Source organism: Sinocyclocheilus grahami, unplaced genomic scaffold (genome assembly GCF_001515645.1).
Source record: "Sinocyclocheilus grahami isolate Dianchi unplaced genomic scaffold, SAMN03320097.WGS_v1.1 scaffold1540.1, whole genome shotgun sequence".
NCBI classification, from domain to species: Eukaryota; Metazoa; Chordata; class Actinopteri; order Cypriniformes; family Cyprinidae; genus Sinocyclocheilus; species Sinocyclocheilus grahami.
The window spans coordinates 7,976-27,454 of record NW_015506719.1 but is presented as its reverse complement, the minus strand read 5'-3'; the positions used below and the strand labels follow the sequence as shown (position 1 = coordinate 27,454).

General features: G+C 36.0%; 1 protein-coding gene and 1 pseudogene across 1 annotated transcript in view; one reads left to right on the top strand and one right to left on the bottom strand.

Moving 5' to 3' along the window:
• Window positions 1-4,535, top strand: part of LOC107571029 (protein FAM111A) — an 11,621-nt gene extending 7,086 nt beyond the window's left edge. Inside the window, exon 4 of the mRNA XM_016257316.1 lies at window positions 1,919-4,535. Within this exon, the coding sequence (XP_016112802.1) occupies window positions 1,919-3,730 (1,812 nt within the window). The 3' untranslated portion in view covers window positions 3,731-4,535. The remainder of the gene's footprint in view (window positions 1-1,918) is intronic.
• An 84-nt stretch (window positions 4,536-4,619) lies between these two features.
• The window catches only part of LOC107571025 (sperm flagellar protein 2-like), a 21,993-nt pseudogene continuing 7,133 nt past the window's right edge, over window positions 4,620-19,479 (bottom strand).

The following is a 19,479-nucleotide window of genomic DNA, read 5'->3' as shown; positions in this document are numbered from 1 at the left end:
GATCGCTGCTCACAATGCACAGTTATACTAAAATACTGGAGACAAAAATGCATTACAATGTCTTATTTTGGCAACACAAATAACGTGAGCCCCCAAGAAGGGGATATGGATGCTGCGTTAGTTTAACTCATTAAACAGTCAAGTTACACAAATCACAGAAATGACCCTGTTATCTACCCCAGATTCTAAAATATAAGAAAATTTACGTTTAAAACGGCTAACTAACAAACAATGCCATTCTTACCTCAATTTGCTTGCTAACAAGTGGTGCAGCTAAATGGCCTCGAGATGCTGTCAGTGGTCTGTCGCGTTATCTGAAAAGAAATACTGTTAGCACTCTGGCAATGTTGAGAAATGTACTAATATTATTCTGAATGGTGAGAAACAAACTAAACATGAAAATTGGTCAATTTAAGTGGTTATAAAATATACCTGTTTGAACACTGTCCTCTCCTCGTGGTCGTCCGCCATTAATCAAAAAGTAAATAATGTGCAAGGACCAGAAATTGGATCAACTCATCACCAGTGTCAATTATGTCAACTCGCTGGAATTACACTGACTCCGACCACTGATTTACACTGCAAGTGTTAATGCCATTCAAATCAACACCAGAATCAACACTTTTTAACTCTGATAAATTAACACCATTAAAAACAACTCTAAACAACACTGGATATTTTGTTGTGTAGTAGGTCACAAACGAAGAGTAGCATGTTCACAACGGTCAGACACAAGACTAGACACGAGGGGAACTTAAAAAGAGGGAGAATTAAGGAATTAACAAGCCACAGGTGTGACGGCAGCTAAAGTAGTTAATAAGATAACGATGGGGAGGGAAACCACGAAGACAATGAGCACATGGCGAACTGTCAAAACAGACAAAAACAACAACAACCTGCTGATCAGACCGAAGTCATGACATATATATATATATATACAGTATATAAGTTGCCCCATGTATCATCAGCCTTAGTTGAGTCTTCTGTTTTGATATTTTAGAGTTTTACCCCTTCACTTTTTTTTTTCCTGCGTCATGGCTGATTTGTAAATTGTAGCCACCACCCATAAAATTGCTTTATCCATTCTCATTCATTTCCTATGGTGGTCATTTTTGACCGCAAACAACTCGGTTTTTTTTTTTGTTTTTTTTGGTATAACCATTTAGCTATTTAGAATCAAGTCCAATCAAGTTTTTGTGTGTGTGTTCACATAGCAAGTGCTGCTGCAAGTCACCAGGTTTCGTACCATTCTGATGAAGTTAAATTTGTGAAAATTCAAAACACTTTTTTTCTATTCTAAAATGACCAAACACAAGAGAGTGAAGACATCTTTTATGGCTAACTGTCATACGTGTTCATGCTTGGAGTGAATGTCGGCATGTTGCGAATCATGATGCAAGCATGTTGTGAAACGTCACAATGTGGAAACACAGAGGACATTTTACTTTTCGCATGAGCTTTACAACGTGCTTGCATCATGCTTCACAAAATACTGGAGTTTGTCAAGTGAAAGCACATATGACAGTGAGAAGCAATGGTTTATTAGTTTATAGTAAAAAGTTAAAAATTTTAAACATCTATTGTTTTGCTTCAGAGGACATAGATTCATCCACTGGGATCATATCCATTCCTGTCGTGTTCACTGTGTAGTTTTTGAAGAGTCAACTTTGAGGGTCCTGCACACTTTATACAGACTCGGAAATTGATTATTTTTCTAAAAATATTAGTGTTCATCTGAAGAAATAAAGGTGTGTGTGTGGCATGAAGATGAGTAAATGATGAAAGAATTTTTATTTTTGGGTGGAGTTTCCCTTTAACACATACTAATAAAACAAATCACCATTTCATGACAAATGTTTCTTCAATGGTATTCACTTGAATGTCTGTACATAATAGATTGTTTATCTGAATTTAACAGAGAGCAGAAGAGAAAGAACACACTTTCAGGTTTTGTTTCGACACCGAGTCTGATCCAGTTTTTGTGTCACGTAATACATCCATGACTGTGCTTGATGCCCTTGGTGCATGCGACACTTTCTGTGTGAATAAGAATGTAAGCGACGAGAAGAAAGAAATAGTCATCCTGAGAGCTGATGGAGCTGCTGTGAAGACAGACTTCCCCTGCTGTCTTATTAAAAAACATGAGCTCTTAAAAATAACCTTCATCAAAAAGGAAAAAATAACTGTTACAGCACAAGAGACACAAAAAAGACTTTCAAGGACAGACCTAGTCACATTTTACATTAAAACGACAGGAAAGAAGTATATGAAATTCATAATGAAAAATAATGAACTGAGAGACAAAACGGAGTATGTTTGTGTTTATGCATTCAAAGGAGAGGAAGTTGAAACTGCTCTTATGCGTGATGGACGATTCAGTGATACAATTTACCAGAAACTCTGTGTCCTCACTCTGGAATCTAGAGAAGGAGAAAAGATGAAAAAATCAAGGTATGAAATGGCCAACCTTGTTGAGCATCTTGAGAAGAAGACATTTCAGATAATTGCTATTGCTGACAAACGGCCAGATAACCAAAAGAAACAAACTCAAGTCAAGACTGCTGATTCAGCACAAAATGACCCAGTCCAGCATCCCAACAGCACTGAACAAAAAACACTTCAAGAGAGAGAGACTAATTTAGCAGGTCCTTCAACTACAGGGCATGCAACACCAAATACTTATGGAAATGCTACTGGTGATTCTGGAAATTCTTTTTCCACTGACATTCAGAAGTTTCTCGAGTCTCTGTGTGAAGATGTGTTGAAGAAGCTAAAACAGCGAAAGAACCCCCAAATTCAAAAGTTCATCCAAGAAGAATATGACAAAGGTGTTCAATGTTTCACTGAGGTGAACAAAGTGAGGCAGATCATGACACTCTCTGACTCTGTGTGTATGATTAAAGTTGAGAATTCTGCCAGTGGAACCGGCTTCTTAGTCTTTGACAGATTCATCCTCACTAATGCTCATGTTGTTAAGGACTGTGTTCATTCCCCACCAGAGCATCCTCACCTAATTAAGCTTTCGAAGACTCTGACGGCTGTATTTAATTATGAAGTTTCAGGATCTGATGCAAAAGTTCTGTCAGTAAAAGATGACGTTGTTGCTTATGGTTATGAAACGAATGACAGGCGCAGATTCCATGATTTTGCTCTTCTTGAATTGGAAGCTGCACCTGAAGACTGTACTGAATTGTTTGAATGCTATAAGCATGTCTTCCCTCCTAACCGTGGTGGGATCTACATTGTGGGACATCCAGATGGTAACATTAAGAAGATGGACCCTTGCTTCATCATTGGGAGTGAGAATCAATTACAAAATATAAATCAACACATATCCGAGAATGTTTCCTGTCCATATGTAACATGGCAATGTTGGCCGTATCTACATCAGAACCGGATCACCTATAACTCTTGTTTATTTCATGGATCTTCTGGCTCCCCGGTGTTTGATGAACACTGCTGTCTGATTGGTATGCATTCTGGTGGCTTTGACTACACTGAAGTTGAGAAAACTAGGAGTGTTATTGAATTTGCCTATTCCATGCCATCCATCATGGATGCTATTGTCACACAGGTCAAGACAAGAAGTGACATTTTAAAATTACTCTATAAATTTAAATCTATACATGAAAATTTTGACCTTGGGCCCCTTGAGGATACATGTGGAGCAAACGTGCCTGTAAATGAAGAAGAACAGAGTGAGGAAGTTAAAGCAATGGAAGTAGACTAATGAAACTCCTCGAGTCCTTGAGTACTGATTGATTTCTGTAGCTACCTGGGAAATATCTGTCAGAGACTTGTCAATACCATTGTGGATTTTTATTTTCATATTTTCATGTGAATGGTGTGTCCCTGAAATCATTCTAAAAATCTGAAAAGATTCTGCGTGATCAGCTTAATTTACTGGGCATAAAGCAGGAAGTGAACCTCTCAGAAAATCTTCAAAAGGTTCTTCAGAGCAGAATATGAGTGTAAAAGGGTTCACTGAGGTGAAGAATCAAAGCAGCAGCCTAAAAATCTGACCGATATTTGTCAATGTCATTATGGGACAGAATGATATTCAAATGATTTTTAGAGATGATTCATATGCAGAAGATCTTATTTTTAATAATTGGTTATAGAATAAAGCACTATTAGGCCTGCTGGGAACTGAAGGATTTTCTGATAATGATTTGTAAAATCTTATGGTTGCTTGTGGGTCTGTCTCATGCCAAGAGAGCAAAACGGTGAACATTATTCATTTGGCAAAGACCAAAGAAGTTATAGTTCAATCTTTATTGTATATTCTTTACATTTTTATTCATATATACTTGTGTATTCATATACATGCTCATTTAACAAATCATTCACTCATATATTCTTTATACTCATTTTATATATTCTTTTTTACTTTACATTTATGTTGATGTTTTAAAGTGATTTACATTGATTGTTTTGTTTTTGTTGTAAGGGATCATGTTCAAGCTTCCATTTTAACCATCTTTGAATCACACAAATACACCAAATTAACCAATATGAACTATTGTAATGAGAAACAACAATACACAGCTACAATCAAATGTGTATCTCCACTACAATAAATACATTTAGAATTACCATATTTGAGTTTATTGAAGGGTTGTTACCCTCAGATCAGTGTTCTGTTCATGATTCATTTAGATGTAAATGACATTTTAATATACCATATACGTTTATTACATTATTTTTTTATTCCATTAGCATGTACCTTGCCTGAAGCATGTATTGGTGTTGGTTCGTGTTGTTTTGATTGTTTATGATGTTGAGAGGCTTCTAAGAGCATCAGTTTGTTGGGCTTGGAAAATTTTGTGAATGTCCTGTACATAAAAAAAAGTAATCATAATAAAAACACTTAATTTTTAAAAAATAATCTTACTGAACCTCAATTTATCCTATATTTCCTGTTTCAATATAAAGTGACAGTTCATCCAAACCAGTATAATTTTCTGTTATGCAGAACACATGAGAAGATATTTTAAGTTAAAGATCATTGTTATGTTATACTCACAGGAAGCAGGTACTGTGAGGATCCTTCCATTAGGTCCTGCAGAAAGGGATGCTGTATGGTGGCCGAGAAGTGCAAAGCAAATCACAATTCTGAAAACAAAATAACAAATTACAAACGCAAGTCTAAAAAACAAAATAACAATTCAGAAAACACAACAACAATTCAGAAAACATTATAACAAGTCAGAAAACACAATGAAAAATTTAAAAAAATAAGTCAGAAAACACAACGACAAATCCGAAAACAAATTAACAAGTCAGGAAACACAACCACAAATAAGACAAACCAGAAGAGGTAGGTATAGTTTGAGACCGCGCCATTGGTGGGTTCGATCCCGCCTTTTGCCGAACTTTTTTTTTCTCCCTTTTCAAATCTCGTATCACATCGTAAAGGCATTTATTTTCATTAAAAACTAAGGAAATAATCAAAAAGTTGTATCGGGCAGGGTTAGGGTAGGTGTAGGGAGGGCTTTATTGTACCAATAAGGTGGCATCCATTTAATAATTAAAATTATAATTTACACTCAATACGTTATTATTGCATACTGTTTTATAATGTACTACAATACTGAAGTGCAGATAATTGCCATTATTTGCAACAAGTAGTATACTTGATAGTAGAAATCCTGCTATTTTAACAGTGTAAATAGGTATTTGCATTTAGTGTAAATAGCATATTGCTAAAAATACTGCTATTTTCACTTAGTGTAAATAGAATCCATTGCTAATACGAGATGTGAAAAGGGAGGGGAAAAAAGTTCGGCAAAAGGCGGGATCGAACCCGGGTCAATCGCGCCAAAAATCCAAGGGCACACACTTATCCATCTGCGCCACTGGAGCTGATGTTTTACACCACTTTTAACTAAATGTAAATATACACCCCGTATTTTTTATTCCACAGTAAGGGCAATTTACAATACATTTAAACTGAGCTACTTTAATACCATCCCTGAACTTTCTACCACGACTCTGCTGTTCTTCGGCTGGTTCTTCCCTGTATACGTTGATTGACAGATGTCTCGTCCAGTCAGCCGTTAGTAATCCCAAACCAATGGCGCTGTCTCAAACTATACCTCCCTCTTCCGGTTTGTCTGATTTGTCGTTGTGTTTTCTGACTTGTTATTTTGTTTTCGATTTTGTCATTGTGTTTTCTGACTTGTTATAGTGTTTTCTGAATTGTTGTTGTGCTTCCTGAATAGTTATTGTTTTTTTAGACTTGCATTTGCGTTTGTAATTTGTTATTTTGTTTTCAGAATTGTGATTTGCTTCGCACTTCTCGGCCACCGTAATGCTGGGAGAGTGGAGAAAGGAATCTTCTCCTCACCCTTAAAACCCAACTCCTTAAACACCTTCAGCAGCTCCTGAACACACAACACCACATTAAATACAGCTTCATGCAGACCCTTTACACCATCTACTGATCTACAGAAACACACGAATCTGTTCCAAAAACTAAGTGAAATATTCCAGTGAACATCTTCTGGCACAAAGATTACACAAATAGACCTACATTTATGAAACTGTTATAAATGACTAACACACACACACTAAGTATTTTTGCCATCTTGCCATTTTAAATAGAAATGCTTCCTATTTGTTTATATTTTTCATTAAGTGGTTCAAATGAAGGATTTTTTTATTTTGGTTTCTGTTATGTTCTACCTCTCTAAATTCATCTCTGCTCCTGTGGTTGGGCTGGAAGTGGTTCAGATGTGAGGAGATGTGATCATCTCCATTACTCGGAACTCTGAGCACGTCATCGACAGACACGGCCACTTCTTCAGACTCCACCCCTCTCTCCTCCTCTTCATCAGCGTCACACTCAACTCCAGCAACCTCCATATACAGCACAGACTACAGCAGGTTTGAAACAAAACCAGAGTGAACCACATGAAAACCCATTTCAAATTTCACAGTTTAAGTAATACATTATTTTTATGCATTACAGTAATGAGAAAAAAAGTAAATTAAACAAGATTAATGTGCGTAATTGAATTATAAATGATGTCACAATGCAAATAAAGGTTCTAAAAATGACAAGTTCTCTTCAAGCTCTTCAGCTCAGAAGAGTCTGTTAACCATGTCATCATACTGTGTGTGTACCTGTGTGAGGGGGCTGGTGTGTTTATAGTGCAGTGTGTGTCCGATCAGGAGGCTGAGCGCTCTGGTGAAGCCTTGAGCTGGTTCAGGATGGCAGCAGAAATACAGCAGCATGCTCAGATAGTCCAGCATCAGTGGAGAAGTGTGTGTGCTTGCAAACAGACTGAAGAAAAACTACACACATAAACAAGAAGAAAAAAAACCACATGCATGTTCATATACAGATTAACTGATCAGAAAAGCATTTGCAAAACATCATAGATGCAATCAAAGTTAAAGAAATAGTTCACTCAAAAGTGAAAATTTACTGAGAATTTGATTACATTCAAGGTCAAACATGCAGCTTTTCGCTTTTCACTTCACAAGATATTAATTGATGGACTGGAGTGGTGTGGATTACTTGTGGATTATTGTGATGCTTTTATCAGCTGTTTGGACTCTGACGGCACCCATTCACTATAAGGGATCCATTGGTGAGCAAGTGATGTAAAGCTATATTTCTCCAAATCTGTTCCCATGAAGAAACAAACTCATCTAGATCTTGGATGGCCTGAAGGTGAGAAAATCTTCAGCAAATTTTCACTGCATTAAAGGGGTGGAATTATGAGGAATCAAGTTATTCTTGATCTTTTGAGATCTTTAAGAAGCTTGATATACTATGGAACCACTTTGTAAGTTCACAATACATCTTTGCAAAGAGGCTGTTACTGAAGGATGGGAGACGAGATAAAAGGAATAAATTGATATGAAAAAAATCCTTTAAACTGCTGCATTACCTTCTTAAGATTAGCTAGTCTGTCATAGGGCAGAGGTTCAGTTGGGTCATTAGGGACAGGAAGATCTCTTACTGGGAAACCACAATTCAACCTGATTATAAAACAAAATATGTTAAATTGAACTTGTAAGCACATATAAATGTAGCAAGATTATATAAATGAGGCTTGCTTTCATTCATTTTAATTGTATAAACAGCATGCAGTTGGAATAAAATTAACTATAGAACCATATTTGAACTATTAAAATGCTGTAAGAGTGATTGTACTACAAAAATCTGTTTGATTTTATAGGTCTGTGTGTAGTTAAATATTTTAGTGATGCTCTATGAGTGTAATAAACCTGTGTGTATTGTTCTTGTCTGGTTCCTGCTGAGTCTGAAATGGAAACGGCCACAGCAGAGCTGCACTGAGCAGAAACTGACGCCAGTCCAACATCTCTAACTCACACACCAACTCATCAACCTACACACACAATAGCACATGTTATCATGTGAGTACAAACAGGCTTCGGCAAGATTTTGTGGGCAAAAAGGTCCATTGTCAATAATGTATAGCGAATGAATGAATGAAGCTCTTTCAAACCAAGCAGCTTTCTGTTGGTCAGTGTTGTGAATTCAAGTGACAAACTTGAACCTGTTGTGAAATTTGTGTGGGGATTCCTAGTTGTGTGGATTCCTATTGAAATTTCAACCATGAAAATTTCCATACAACAGTAAATGTGACGCATCTCAAGGCATCATGTCATTTGACAGGATTCTTTTTTGTCAATTACATTGCCTTAACTTAGCTCCTAATAGGATCTCAAGATTGTGTGTTCTTCACGTTTTGTTTAGTTTGGAGTTCCATCAAACTGATTTTCAATCGCAAATGAATCTTAAATGTATAATTTTCTGAATATCATTTATGCTAAATATATTAATGATATTAGTTACTGTAATTTGACACTTTTTATCATTATTGATGGTGTAGGAAACTTTTTCCTCGTCGAAGCAGAGACCAGGAGACGTTGGGATCTTTCATACAGAAGTTACTCTTTATTGAGGACTCGCTGTGCGTCGCTGCAGTCATCCAAGTCTGACTATAGCTCAGCACAGTAGAGTTTATACCTTTCAAGGGGGAGGGATACATAGAGGTGGAGACAATCTAAACAAAGCATGCAAATGCAGTACAGGAATCAGCCTGTTACCGGAATTTTCCCAGCCCTGATCTCATCGGCATAACAGTTTCATTCAAATGCATAGGTGCTAATCCAATCAGCCATTGGACCCTGCCCAATGATCAGGAAGTGCATAAAGACAAAAGGTTAATGTCTCAAGACACCTGGGCTGCCTGACTTGATCTTCTTAGAATGTCATCATCTTTACCTCAAAATGTAAAACACAATGTACATAACTTTTTCAGTTTATATACTATTACATAGGAACCTAGATATAACATTTTATAAATTTGTAATCTAACAGATGGCATTAACGTTACAATCATATCAGATCAAGTCTACTTTTATAACTCAAATATGATCACTTGACAAGCAGAGTCTCTTTTCCTGTTTCGAGGCATTGGAAGTAACCAAGCCAAAGCAATGGAGACGCTTTTAAAATGAATACATTTCACACACTTCCTTATGCAGTGGTTGGTTGGGAAAGGTGGGGAATTAAGTATGAATTTTTGCAACCTAAGACACAGCAAACCATGGAGGAGTTTATAATTTAGGTTAGAGTGAAGCTGTACCTGTGAGGGAGTGATATGCATCCAGGGTTCAGGCAGGACATCACTACCCATGTGAGGAGAGGTTAACTCATGCAGAACTTCAGTCAACTCATTACTGCACACCAGACCTGGACACATCACACAATGCACAGAAAACATAATACAGTTACATTACAGTTTTTGATAAATTATTCCTTTAATTTTCAAAAGACAATCAATCCGTGGCATTTTAGTTTAGGGTTCTTTGAGTAATGCTGATTCTGAGCAGTAGATGCTGTCTTGTGCAGCTGTTGAACAGTCAGAGTGCTGTTTTTGGGCTGCTCCAGCAGGGATCGGTGTGGAGCGGGCGACAGATCAGTCTCCATCCAAGCAGAAATCAGCGCTCTGCAGCACCAGCTCATGATAGATCTGAACTCCATTCTCAATGTGCTGCCGCACCAACTCTGTCAGCTGGTCGATACTGGTAAGCAAATGCAAACATATTAAGCACATATACATTTATGAACATGTGTACAGTATGATGAGAAGCACATAAGGTATTTTTGGGTAAATGTCCTGAAACTTAAGAATATGTCCCAGTCATATTTTCATGCAGAGTGACGTTTATCTTGTTTTATATATAATTCTTTCAGTTTTCTCTGTGTGTGTGTGTGTGTGTGTGTGTGTATATATATATATTATATAAAATATAATAAAAAATTTATATAATATAAAAAAACTAAATGCATATTTACAATATTCAAAATAAGTTGACTTAGATATTTTAGTGCAAAATAAGAATTCTATTTATAAATCAAGGTATTTGTTCTACTGAACTGACTTTACACTCATTTTAATACAAATAATTAAAATAATAAAAATAAGTAAAAATGTGTTTGATAAGATATGTTTTACTGTGTAATAGTTATGAAAACAGTTTTTTCTTGCAGTATGATCTCTATTGATATTAAAAAATACCTTAGGTGAAGGTGATATGTGTTCATTTATATAAATGATTACTTTTTATAAATGTATATAAATAGTTAATTCACTGTTTATTAAAAGTTATATATTAATATATTATATAAATAAATATATAAAAAAGTTTATATATAAGTTTTATAAGTTATATAGCAAATCAAAAATGTATACATAATGGTATTTGTTTTACTAAATTAATTTTATACAATGGTATGTGCAGTATAATCATAACCAAGAAAGCCCAGACGGTGTTGTCATCTTCTCCTGATGTGCTGTCACCCCTCCATTCATCTTCCTCTGATCTGTTCATCTCAGACAGGAAGCAAGTTCCCAGCCACTCCTCCATGTTCCTGTAGGCCTGCTCTGCTCTCTGCTGCAAACTGCTCACTGTTCTCAGCGCATGGGCCTTTATCAGCTCCAGACGCAGCTTCACTGCATGTTCTGCACACAAACACAAAGCATTCTTACAGTTTATACATCACATGCACACACAACATCCTGAAACTGAGGTATCATAAGACAATGACGCCCAGCAGCTCACGGCGTACCTTCACGTTTCAGTGCGGCTGTAAACTCCTGTTTGATTCATTTCCTCTCTGCCCTCCTCTTGACCTCCTCAGGGCTCTTCTCCACTGCGGGCTGAAGACTGGGCTCCTGTGGAGGGGTGGGAACATCACACACTAGTGTTAACATAACACAGCTAAAACTCGTATGATGATGGAGCAGTGGCTCTTCTTCACCTTCCTTTTTCCCAGCTTTCCTATTGTCTGTAGCAAAGTTTAAAGTCTGCACTCTCTGTGCCTCCATCTGCTTCTGTTCTTCATCACCCTCCTCTTCTTCTCGCTGCTGCATCTCTGCCAACACCTGACACATGAAGACAGATATATCACCATTTTATATCCAATCAGAATTTTGAGTAGGAACTATTCTTTTTGAAATAATCTAATTTAAAAATGTCTAATTGTGCCTAAATAGATAAAAGAATCAACATTACCATGAAACATACACCACCGTTCAAAAGTCTGGAATAATTTAAATGTTTTAATGTTTTTGAAAGAAGTCTCCCATGCTCATGCTCACCAAGGTTGCATTCATTTGATCAATCAATTACAATTTAAAATAACCGTTTTCTATTTGAATATATTTAAAAATGTGACCCTGGACCACAAAACCAGTCTTAAGTCGCTGGGGTATATTTGTAGCAATAGCCAAAAATACATTGTATGGGTCAAAATTATCGATTTTTATTAATGTCAAAAATCATTAGATTAAATATCATTATCAATAATCAGAGTAAATTTCCTACTATAAATATATTAAAACTTAAATTATATATATATATATATATATGTATGTATATGTATATATGTGTGTTTGTATACATGTATGTATGTGTATATATGTATGTGTATGTATACTGTATATATATGTATATATATGTATACACCTTGCTACGTGTACTGTGTTAGGCTAACCGATACGGCGCAGGAGCAGGGCTGAAATATCAATGTGTAATATATTAACACATTAAAGTGTATCTAAACAAATTCACAGTAAAAACACAATGTCTATGTTCAAAATCGAATGCTAGTGTACTGTTTACTACACAGAATACACTGCATATTGCTTACTATTTATATGAAATCATATGTAAAACAGTAGACATATTGCTAAGATTGTATAATGTTTAAAAGGCAATTAATATTCAATAATATTATTGATTTAACTGCACGGACACTATCAGATGAGAACAAGATTTGAACTGAATTGGTGAAAATTTGCATGCATACTGCAAAAATAATATATGCTATTCTGAACACAGCCAAAGTCACCCATTATGAGATTGATACTTCACTAGCACGGCAGAAGAGCTGTAGTCCTGTAATGTCTGTGGCATGATGATAACATAATATACAGCAGTATGTGAGGTTTTTTTTTTTTGGTGCCTCTTGCTCGACATGGTCATCTGTGATGTCAATCAAAGGGATGCGAGTAAAACCACGTGTAGATTCAGGAAATGTAGTTTTACACATTGCTGTGTAATAATCTCTCAACAGACACAGGGAGTCTTGAAAGCGGCCCACTTCTATCTGCACACACACACACACACACACACACACACACACATGAACAGAACCATTAGACTTCAAACTCATTCCAGATGTTTTTTCCAGATTAATGTTTAATACCTGCATTAATGCAGAATAATGGTTGATCAGTACAGCAGTGTGATCGTCTACCCAGCTATCATCAATGACACCTGCTCTCTCCTGCTCCGCCTCTTCCTTGTGCTTATCACAGATGTCCCATAGATGCTCACGCAAGTCCTGTACAAAAACACAAACACACACTCATCACAATATGAAAATAAGCAGAAAAGTATGTTTTGTTTTGTTTCTGGGTAAAGACTGTAGCCAATTTGTGATAAACCTGCAGCAAACAAATATGAACTGAAATAGTTTTGCAACTGTGAATATTATATTTGTTTTGTTTGCCTGTTTTTAACAATAAATACAATGTACAATGTAACAAATACAATTTTAATACAAAATAAATATACAAAAAAAATACTTGAAAAACATTACACACAGACATAACATATAAAATGAAACAAAATAAAAATTAATTAAACTGCATTTTCCTTGCTTTATTGCTAATAAATATACTGCAAATTTATTTTAAGGTCTTCCCCCAATCTTCACTGATTTTTGCTTTTTGAAGTTAATTAACATTTGAGAATTTACCAAATGTGTTTTTTATTTGTGTGCGCTGAAATATAGCATGTATTGCCAGTGAAAATATTTAACTTTTGAGGGGGTTTTTAAGATTACATGCAAAAAAATTAAAAACGTAGTATTTTTGTCTTGTTTTTCAGTACAAATACATTTCATAAACATTCTTAAATGAAGATACATTTACCCGAGGGTCTTCTAAAAATGTTATTAAAATTAAATGAGTTTATAATTAATACATATCTGCCAGTGGGGTAAGAAAACATAATTTAATCTCAAAAGGAAAACAAGTTTATTTTTCTTACCCTATTGGTAGAATTATTTAGCACAACAAATAAATATTTTTCAGAAAACAAGACTTTATATCTTGTAATTTTCCTTCTCAAGTAGACGTATCTTGATTTTAGAATGTTTAAATATTTGTATTGAAAAAAAGACAAAAATACTGAGGAAGAAAAGCTTTTTTTTTTTTTCCAGTGTAAGAGATTGTCTCACATCCAGTCTTTGATGGAGTTCCCGCTTTGGTCTCCTCGTCCTCTCTGATGTTGTCAGGAACGCCGTTATAATCACACTGCCATGTGCTTACAAACTCCTGCTTCAGATCCGGCTTCTGTAAGTACTGCCTGAAGTTCTCCCTGAAACACACTAACACACACACACTTATGTTATACACTTACATACACATACACAGGCCTCACGTCACACACACGAGCACTGTTCTCTCACCGGATGTTGCAGAGGTGGTGAATGATGAGCTCACGTTCACTGCGGAGGTTCTGCATCACTGCTTTGATGTTAGTCACGTATGAATTACAGACGTTCTCCCAGGATGGCACAAGATACTCTGTGATCTCCTGCAAAACGGGGACCCACATAACAGAAAAACAAAACTGACGTGATATAAATGGGTCATATAATACATTTATATCATATACATTTTTTTTTCGTTTTTTTAGCTGTTCACAACCACTTTAAGTCCTATAGTGTAATCTCTACATTAGATGTTCTATATTAAATTCCTATTTCAAATAAATGCTGTTCTTTTAAAATTTTAACTGTGAAAAAAAAATGTATCACAGTTTCCACAAAAATATGAAGCAGTACAACTGTTTTGAACATTATTGATAATAAGAAATGTTTTCTGAGCAGCAAATCAGCATATTAGAATGATTTCTGAAGGAAATGACACTGAAGACTGGAGTAATGCTGCTGAAAATTCAGCTTTGATCACAGGAATAAATTACATTTTAAAAACATATTAACGTAGAAAACAGTTGTTTTGAATTACAATAATATTTCATTTAATGCAGAGTATCACTGCATTTTTGATCAAATAAATGCAGCCTTGGTGATTAGATGAGTGTAATGGCATTCCATCTGATATTCCAAATCAAACAGACTTTTTGAATGTCATTTTTCCATGTTTAATCAGCATGTCAGTCTTCTGAGAGACTGTGTGTTGCGTGTGTGTATGTGCCTTTGGTAAAGGTTCCTCCACGTAGCGATTTCGGGGGAGCTGCTTTAGACTTAGCAGAGCAGGCACTTTCTGGACGGGTGTGTTCAAGTGAGGAGGATGTAGACATTTTCCTGGAGTGACCCAGAGCTGCTCCTATGGGAAAGGACAGAGAGCATTCACTAGACACGCATTTGCAAAAGGAAATATAAGAGCTTAAAAGGCAGCAGATGAATAATGTTAAAGTTTTAGGTAGAAAAATTGTAGATTTTTAAAATTTCTATTCTACAAAATGTTTGAATGAGTATGTAGAAAGCTGAATTATTAGCAGAAAATTGTGGAGAAGAAATAAAAAATATCAGCAATTGCACCAAATTGCACACTTTTGCTCAGTTGAATATAATTGAGGTGTTTTTTTCCCTCAACAAAACCATGTATACAAACTTTTCTTGCTGTTTTTTTTTTATTTTGTCCAAAGGTTGAATAAATGGTTTCATTAAAAATGTTGTTTACTTATTTCCTATTTCAGGCTTTACAGGGTTAAGTAATAGGGTTAAGTCAATCTACCTTTTTCAACTGAGTCCATAGTGTCCATCAGAGCCATCTTCACTTTACTGAAGAGAGTGTCCTCGTCTGCATCTGCAGAGACTTTCACTAAAATATTCTGCTGGTCACCAAACCATTTCTCCAGTTTTGGCCATGTGTCATGGAAACCATAACAAACAAAAACTTCTGAACATCAGAAAATCTGAACAGCAGCACAACACATTTCTCCATTATGTATTTGTTACACTATTTTCTAGCACAAAATTATATCAGTCAAAAAGAAGTCATTTCCTTCCTGTGAAATAACATACATGGATGAATCATTGGAAAATCACTCTAGAAACATCCATTAAAAGTAGTAAATACAGTCAGATTGTTGTTCTGTTCAATGTAAGGATAATGTTGAGCAATTTGTAAGTGACCTTCTTTATGTAAAACCAATAAAAAATAAATAAATACAGTCCATTTTGATTTTACGTGGACTTTAAATGGCTCAGAAACCACTTTATTTGTTAGAGAAATATTTGTACTTTTATTTAAAGAAACAGAAACTGCACTTGTTAAAATTACAAATGACTTGCTTTTTGCATCAGATCAAGGCTGCATCTCATTGCTAGTTTTACTTGACCTCAGTGCTGCGTTCGACACTATAGATCAGGGGTGGCAAACTCCGGTCCTGGAGAGCCACAGCCCTGCAGAGTTCAGCTCCAACCCTAATTAAAACTCACCTGCCTGTAGCTTCCTAGTAACCGTTCATACCTTGATTAGCTCGTTCAGGTGTGTTTGAATAGGGTTGAAGCAAAACTCTGTAGGGCTGCGGCTCTCCAGGACCGACGTTCACCACCCCTGCTATAGATCATGACATACTCATAGATCGATTACAAAACTATACAGGTATTCAAGGGCATGCTTTAAGATGGTTTAGATCCTACCTGTCCGATCGCTACCACTTTATTCATTTAAATGGGGAGTCATCTCAATTAACACCAGTAAAATATGGAGTGCCACAAGGATCTGTACTAGGTATTATACTATACTATACTGTACTATACCTATTTTCAATATACATGTTGCCCCTTGGTAATATTATTAGAAAATACGGGATTAGTTTCCACTGTTATGCCGATGATACTCAACTATATATCTCAACAAGACCAGATTAAACTTCTAAATTATCTAAGCTAACGGAGTGTGTTAAAAATGTAAAAGAATGGATGACCAATAATTTTCTCCTATTAAATTCGGATAAGACAGAGATATTACTTATTGGACCAAAAGACAGTACGCCGAATCTCGTGGATTACAATTTGCAACTAGACGGATGTCAAGTTACTTCCTCTACAGTCACAAATCTGGGTGTTATATTAGATAGCAACTTGTCTTTTGAAAATCATATTTCCCATGTTACAAAAACAGCATTCTTCCTTCTTAGAAACATTGCCAGGTTACGAAACATGTTACCTGTTTCTGATGCAGAAAAGCTAGTTCATGCATTCATGACCTCTAGACTGGACTATTGTAATGCACTGCTAGGTGGTTGTCCTGCATCTTCAATAAACAAGCTACAGGTAGTCCAAAATGCAGCGGCTAGAGTCCTTACCAGGTCAAGAAAATATGATCATATTACCCCAATTTTACAGTCTCTGCACTGGCTACCTATTAAGTTCCGTATCAGTTACAAAATATTACTTACCTACAAGGCCCTTATTGGTTTAGCTCCTGCATACCTAACTAGTCTTCTACCACGCTACAATCCATCACACTCCCTAAGGTCACAAAACTCTGGATGTTTGGTAGCACCTAGGATAGCAAAGTCCACTAAAGGAGGTAGAGCTTTTTTTCATTTGGCTCCCAAACTCTGGAATAGCCTTCCTGATAACGTTCGGGGTTCAGACACACTCTCTCTGTTTAAATCTAGATTAAAGACACATCTTTATGCATCTCATAATCTTGTACTGCAGTTATATCGGATCAAATGCACATTATTATTCTTTAGTTTGGGTTAAACAAATCAATTTTGCTTGGTTGGAACAGCAGCTACGCTAATTATGTCTCTATTTGTTTCTTCAGTCTGGATCCAGAACACCTGAGAAGAGATGATGCCAACCCTTCAGAGGACCTCAGATGATGCCAACCCTGAAACAACATACAGAACTACCACATTTTGCTATATTGATTGCATCATATAATAATTGCTGTTAATAGTGTTCATCGTCTGTTTGATTATGTCTTTAATTGATTTTTCCGTACATTTCTGCCATATGTACATTGACTGACAGTCACCACTGATAAGCTACCACTAAATATTGTAGAAACTTAATTTGCTGTAAAGTTGCTTTGCAATGATTTGTATGGTGAAAAGCGCTATACATCTATACATCAACAACAACTTTGTATGATGTCCCTCAAGAAAAAGTTTGTCATCATTTGCTTTTGAAATATTAAAAAAAAATGGTTTAGTTTATTAAATAATAAATACCTGTAGAACGTCTCATATGAGAATAATATTTCTTTGACTCCAAAAGCAGGTTTTTGATGTTACTTTGGTTACCTTTTTCCATTAGCATTGCACTTTTCTGCTTGTTTTACTGTATTCATATGGTAGCAGAGTGGGCATTTTTAATTCATTTCTATGGAGGCCAAACTACACGCTCTCACAGGGAATTGTAGGATTGACAGAGGACTGGAGAAAGCACTGAGAGCAGTTGAGAGCGTCCAAGAGTCAACTGACAAATGAAAGGCAAAAATGCTGGGTGGTAGTCAATCACTGTGAAGTTTGCTGTTAAGTGAAGTCCTCTGTCATGAGCATTTACAAATATGCCTATTATGCTGAAGTCTCTGCTGGATTTAGTGCATAAATCATATTGTTTACACATTGCTAATTTCATTCAGATTTCAAATGCAGTTTGGATGCATTCATTGTGACTAGACTGGCTGCATTAACAAAAGTGTATTAGCATTTGTGTATTTGGGGATTACAAAATCAAGCTTGCATCTTTCCAACTGTAATTGTGTATATACTGTATATATCGGACATAATGAAAACAATCATCGATTATACACATTCACTACAAACACACTGTACGTTTTCACACACCTGTGCTGTATCGGTTTCTTCCCCAGGCTTTATTAATCGGAGCAGGATGCTGGATCTTGTGTGTCCACATCTGTCATACTCATCTTTTCATCTGGAGCATCACTGCTGTCTCTCTCCTGCTCTACGCTCTCCCTGTCTACTAATAAGTAGCTTTATTATTATTACATACTAAAAACGATAAAGCCCATCATGTTGATAAGAGTAACTAACGATAAAGTAAATCTGAGATTAACATCTAGCAGTACAATCTGTGTTCACTCACCAGCCTGATGGGCGGCTCGCTCTAGAACCTGCTCATCTGAGACGTCTAACAGCACCACTAGGTCCAGTGCAGGGGGTGGATCTTTAGGAGTGTTTTTGCTTTGTGTTTTTGTCTCAGCCTGATCAGGTTCAGTCCCGTTCAGAGCTTTCTCCAGCAACTGAGCCTGACCGTCATCAAGAATCCAGCCACAGTCAGCAGGGATGTTCCTGAAGAACACGACAGAAGGGAATCAGATGGATTTTTAAGAATATTAGAAGTGCAATAAAAAGTAAATAAAAGTTTTTCATGTGCACCAGGGTTATTATAGTTAAATTTAAAAAATGTATTTAATTAAAATAAACATTACCTGAAATAAAACAAAAAAGATATTTTATTTTATTACAAAAAAACTAAATCAGCTAAAACTAATAAATAAAAAATTAATCAAATCTATAAAGACAAAGTAAAGGGTTCATATTCATGTTTGGTATGTGTGAGTTTGAGAATTCATGCTTGAAACGTTTATTCCAATCAATTCTTTGTCAAATGTATCATATTCTTGTTATAGAAATCATGTCCAAAATTGTACTCTGCAAGAGCGGGAAAAACTTGGACCATGTGGCTGATAAGATAACATTTGATTTATGAATTGGGAGGAGAAATATACCACACCCCGAGCAAAGATGACATCTAATTGGTCAAAACACCATTTGGGAGGTGTCCAAACGCCCAGTTTAAATACTCAGGACACCATCAAATTTCTCTCTTCCTTCTTGCCTTTTCGAGCCGTGTTTTTTTTCAGTCATCACCTTTTGCGCTCTTTGAGCGTGCTCTGGCTTACA